The sequence below is a fragment of the Pteropus vampyrus genome, unplaced genomic scaffold (assembly GCF_000151845.1).
Source record: "Pteropus vampyrus isolate Shadow unplaced genomic scaffold, Pvam_2.0 Scaffold197, whole genome shotgun sequence".
Taxonomy (NCBI): Eukaryota; Metazoa; Chordata; class Mammalia; order Chiroptera; family Pteropodidae; genus Pteropus; species Pteropus vampyrus.
Window position 1 is genome coordinate 1481532 of NW_011888978.1, and position 5621 is coordinate 1487152.

The 5621-nt window shown below is 36.3% G+C and overlaps 1 protein-coding gene across 1 annotated transcript in view; it reads left to right on the plus strand.

Annotated features, from left to right (window-relative positions):
- LOC105299963 (zinc finger protein 879) overlaps positions 1 to 5621 on the plus strand; it is a 43962-nt gene that overhangs the window by 8348 nt on the left and 29993 nt on the right. The window contains exon 5 of the mRNA XM_011371951.2: positions 761 to 2198. Coding sequence (XP_011370253.2) covers positions 761 to 2198 — 1438 coding nt within the window. The remainder of the gene's footprint in view (positions 1 to 760; positions 2199 to 5621) is intronic.

Here is a 5621-nt window from a genome sequence, read left to right on the forward strand (position 1 = left end):
CCACATTTTTACATGGCCAGCTCTTATTATTTAGATCTCATGTTTAATTTTATTTTCTCATCACCCAGTTTAAAATATCAGCTTATTCAGTCTTACTACATATCACCTGTTGTTTTGTTTTGTTTTTACAATTCTTACCACTTTCTAGCACTTATTTGTTTACTTGGTCATTGTCAGTATTCTGTGAGATTGTAAACCTTGTAAAAATTGGACTCTTATCAGGCACAATCCCTGTAATACTGAGTCTTGACCTTTGCATGGTGCATAGTGGGCACTCAGGAAATATTTTTTGAGTGAGTTCATGTCCATCCCAACATTATTTGAATGAGTCCCAAAACAGACCTAGTTGACGCCCTGTGTTTCAGAGAGCTTTATAGGGACAGTTGCTCTTTCACTTTTTCACAGCTCCTCCAGTTTTGTCTTGGATTTACCTTGATGCCTGGTGACAAACATGGAGATGAAGTGGAGGACTGACACATTCCACTGTGCTCAGAAATGCCTTGCTCCCTGCTGACCTGAGCCACTCAAGCAGGCTTGGCTCCTAGAAGAGCTTCCCCATGAGTTCCTCAGCCTACCTCTATGTCATTTTCTTCAGACCCTTCTCACCAAGGCGGGTCTTCATCCTGCTGCTTTTTCCTGCCCTTCTTGCCTACTTTTTCTAAGATTTCAAGGATATATTTGTTAGTGATCCTTATATATTTTGATGTCACTTTTCATTATTCCCAGAGCAAGGGAGACTTACATGTTTTGTTTATTTTAGGATGGGAGAGCTTGTTTGAGACCACAAATTCCGAAGAAGACTATCAGGAAGTAATGAATAAACTCATAGATGATAGTACTTTGGACTTCAAGTTGGGGAAAACCTACATAAGTGAGGACAAGCTAGAGAAGCAGCAGGGCAAAAAGAATAAACCTTTCAGGAAAGTCTTGGTTACCATCAAGAAAACCTACACGAAAGAGAGGAGCTTAGTAGGTGTTGAGAAAAATCTTGGTCTAAAATCATCAATTATTAGAAAATCCGGAATTGTTTCCAGAGGAAGGAAGCCCCATTTACAACACTATTCAATTCTATTTAAACAACTGGAAGTCAATACAGTGCGAAAATGTTACAAATGTAACATCTGTGGGAAAATCTTCCTCCACAGTTCTTCCCTGAGTAAACATCAGAGAATCCACACTGGAGAGAAGCTCTATAAATGTAAAGAATGTAGGAAAGCTTTCAGCCAAAGCTCATCCCTAACTCAGCACCTGAGAGTTCATACTGGAGAGAAACCTTATATATGTAATGAGTGTGGGAAAGCCTTCAGTTTTACTACCTCTCTCATTGGACATCAGAGAATGCATACTGGAGAGAGACCTTATAAGTGTAATGAATGTGGGAAAACATTTAAAGGTAGTTCATCCCTTAATAATCACCAGCGAATTCATACTGGAGAAAAGCCCTATAAGTGTAATGAATGTGGGAGAGCCTTTAGCCAGTGCTCATCTCTTATTCAACATCATAGAATTCATACTGGAGAGAAACCGTATGAATGTACTCAGTGTGGGAAAGCCTTTACTTCAATATCACGGCTAAGTAGACACCATAGAATACATACTGGAGAGAAACCCTTTAATTGTAATGAGTGTGGAAAAGTATTCAGTTACCATTCAGCCCTTATTATACATCAGAGGATTCACACAGGTGAGAAGCCTTATGCATGTAAAGAATGTGGGAAAGCCTTTAGCCAAAGCTCAGCTCTTATACAACATCAAAGAATTCACACTGGAGAAAAACCCTACAAATGTAACGAATGTGGGAAAGCTTTCTCCTGGATTTCACGGCTTAATATACATAACAGAATCCATACTGGAGAGAAACCATATAATTGTAAAGAATGTGGAAAAGCCTTCAGTTCTCATTCTGCAGTTAATACGCATCGAAAAATTCATACTGGAGAGAAACCTTATAAATGCAACGACTGTGAAAAGGCCTTCAACCAAAGCTCAGCTCTAATTCAGCACCAGAGAATTCATACTGGAGAGAAACCATATAACTGCAAAGTATGTGGAAAAGCCTTCAGACAAAGTTCTTCCCTTATGACACACATGAGAATTCATACAGGAGAAAAGCCTTATAAATGTAAAGAATGTGGGAAAGCTTTTAGTCAGAGCTCATCTCTTACTAATCATCAGAGGACTCATACTGGAGAAAAACTATAAATAAAATGCATGTGGAAAATCTTCCAACTGAAGTTCATTTCATATTGAATATCAAAGAATTCGTCTTGGGGAGAAAGTGATAAAAAGTAGTTAATTGTGGGTTAAATTTCAGAATTTAGACCTCATCAAACATCAGAGACTTCATGATGCAGGATATCCTTTGGAATATTAGGAAAGCTATAAAAAAAATTTTTCCACATGTGTTTTTAAGTTATTACTGACCCTAAAATAGAAAATTTGTAAGATCAAAGGGTCAGTATTTTATTTTATTTCTGGTGATGTGTGATAACAGCCACTAGCTTTCACAAGCATCACTGGGAAGCATGTTGACATATGTAAAAGCACAGCCATAAAATCTAGACTTCAGATTAATCTGGGAATCTATTTTTTGAAACTATATTTAGGTGTTATGCACACCACTTTGCTAAGAAGAATATTTTGGAGAAATGCAAGCAGGTGACCTGTAACTACCTCACTGTCACTAAAAATTTTTTTTTTAATTGTTTAAAAGCAAATTGTGTATTTGGTGATTGTTAAAACTTTTAGGTTGTTTCTTTGCTTTCTAAGCCATTCACTTGAAAATCACTCAGTAAACTATGCAGGTATATGGACCTGTGAGTTTTCTCCCTGACTACTTATTTCAATCTCTGATTCAGATCTAAAGTCACTTTATTTTAAATCACTAAATGCATGGTATTTCACTTGGTTTTCTTATAAAGTGATTACCTTTGTTGTATTAAGCAGAGAAAGATTATTCAGAAAACAACTGCTTTTGCAAGTTAATTTGCTAATAAATGTTTAAAAATTATTTTAACAGTGTAGCCCTATAGCCATTCTTTTAAATTCTCTGTAATTCCTGGGGAAATTCTAAGAAAAATAACTTCTGTCTTAGCCTGTTTGGGCTGCTATAACAAAATGCCACAGACCACGTGGCTTATAAATGGAAACATTTCTATTGAAGGCAGCGAAGTCCAAGATCGAGGCACCAGCGTGGTTGTGTTCTGGTGAGGGCATAATATCAGCTTCATAGCTAGTGCCTTCTCATGTTCTCATGTGATGGAAGGGGTGAGGGATCTCTCTGGGGCCTCTTATAAGGACACTAATCACATTCATGAGGGCTCTGCACTCATGACAGTCACCTGCCAAAGGCTCTGTCTCCTCATGCCATCACATTTGGGGTTAGGATTTCCACATATAAATTTTGAGGGGACACAAACATTGAGACCCTAGAATTCTCCAAGTATAGATAGATAGTCCTAAAATCACCCCCCCCCCAATAGTAAATAATAATACAATAAAATCACAGAAAAATACAAGGCCCAGTTTTTTCAGGTTTTAAAACTGCATATTTTAAAAATGCATTCTAATAAAGTCATTTGAACAAAAAGAATGGCACTCTGATTAAACTGCATTTTACAGCCTGCAGGACACCTTGGACCAGTTTGGCTTTTACTCTAGATTTCACTGTTCCCCGCAGCTTCTGCCTTCACCAACATGCAAGTTCTTTTCCTTCTCTGCCAGCCAGACAGGCAGGTAGGAGAGGCAGGTGCGGATGTCGTTGTCAGTAGTTCTTGAATATGAAAAGGGACCAAGGCAGTCATTGAAACTTAAACCTCTATGCATCTTTCAAATTAAAACAGCTAAAAAGTAAAATAAGGCAATGCTTGTAGAACCTACAGTGCATGCTGGTGGTGCGTGCCACATTACAATTTGCCTGCTTGCTTTTGTTGTTTCTTTTGAAGACAGTGGATTCTTCTCTTGCATTTCTGTCTTTGATTTTGACTTATCAAATTTCTCAATCTCAGCCATATCGGGTTTGTCAGACATGATTGCAGAGGAAGCAGAGCGAGGTGCGAGAACAACTGAGTCCAATCTGCACAGTGGCAGTCGCGGAGTAGGCCCTGTTATTCTTAAGTTGAAATCTATCAATCATGCAATAACAGACAATTTAAGTCTTATTCAGAATCTTACAGAGGAGATAATGTACAAGCAAAATGAATGTAATATAACCCAGTACCAAAATCAAGCAGGGAGGCACAAAAAAAGGAAAGTTGAAGGCCCCTATCATCCATAAAGAGAAATATAAAAATTCCAAACCATTAAGTACCTAAACATAGTTTAATACATCATGATAAATGTTTTTTTCTTTTTTTTGGTATGGGAATATATGGTTTATTTAACATTAGAAAACATAAGTGCTATGCACCATCGTAACAGATTAAATACATATCATCAAACACAGAAAAGGCAACCAAAATAATCACTCATGTTAAAAACTGTTAACCAAACAGTAGTGGAAAGGAACTTCTTAACTTGGTAAAAGGGTATTTATCAAAAACAAGCCAGGAAAATGGTAACATATAAGTATTCATGACAGGACAAGTATGAGGGAAGAATAAACTCTACAATAATGGCTCTAAAAAACAAATGGTTTGTTCACATATAAAAAGAATGGATGCCTACTCTCACCATACAAATATATGAAAGGCAAAACTGACTTTTGGAAAAATATGTAAGGAATAACTATGACTTCAGGGTAGGAAATGGTTTTCAGGATACAGGTAAGCTATATAAAAAGTTTTATATATTTGTTCACATTAAAGAACTTATCAAAGTATACCAAAAAGGAAGTGAAAAGACAAAATAGAAGGACATCTTTACACAACATGCCAACAAATGAATCATCTGGAAAATTTAAATAATTTATACAAATAAGTTTTTAAAAGGCAACCTAGTAGAAGTGGTCTGAATACATGGCTACTTATTTCACAGAAGAAATACATTTTCCCCAAAACATTAAAAGATAGTTAACTTCACTATTAGTTAAAAAATGCAAATTAGACTGGAGGTATGATTTTACAAGTACAGGTGAGCAAAAATTAAGATGGGTGACACTTGAGTTTTGGAACGTGTGGAACAACTGGCATTCATCCTCTACTAGTGGGAGTATAAATTGATACAGATCAATGATGTCAGATTATTCATGTGCATGTCATAAAACAGAAGTGCCACTCCTACATATGTATGCTAGATAAACGCATATGAGCACCAAGAGATACGTATACAGATATTCTTAGCAGCAAATATTTGAAAGTAGTCTGTCCATTACTAAAACAATGGATAAATTTTGGAATATTAACACAGAGGAACATCAGTGAAAATTAATGAAGCAAAGCTATATGCAAAACATGAATTTTAAAACGAATGAGTTTTTTAAAATCACAGGGAGCTATGTATAGCATGATACCATATTGTTTTTGCATAATTAAGTTTATACTAAATGATACATGTTAAAATGTTAAAAACAGCAAGTGAGTGAATGAGAAGGTGTTCTAGTTATCCATTGAGATGTAACAACTCACCCCACAATCCAGTGGCTTGACACAATTGATTAATATCTGTCTTGGTTTCATGTTTGG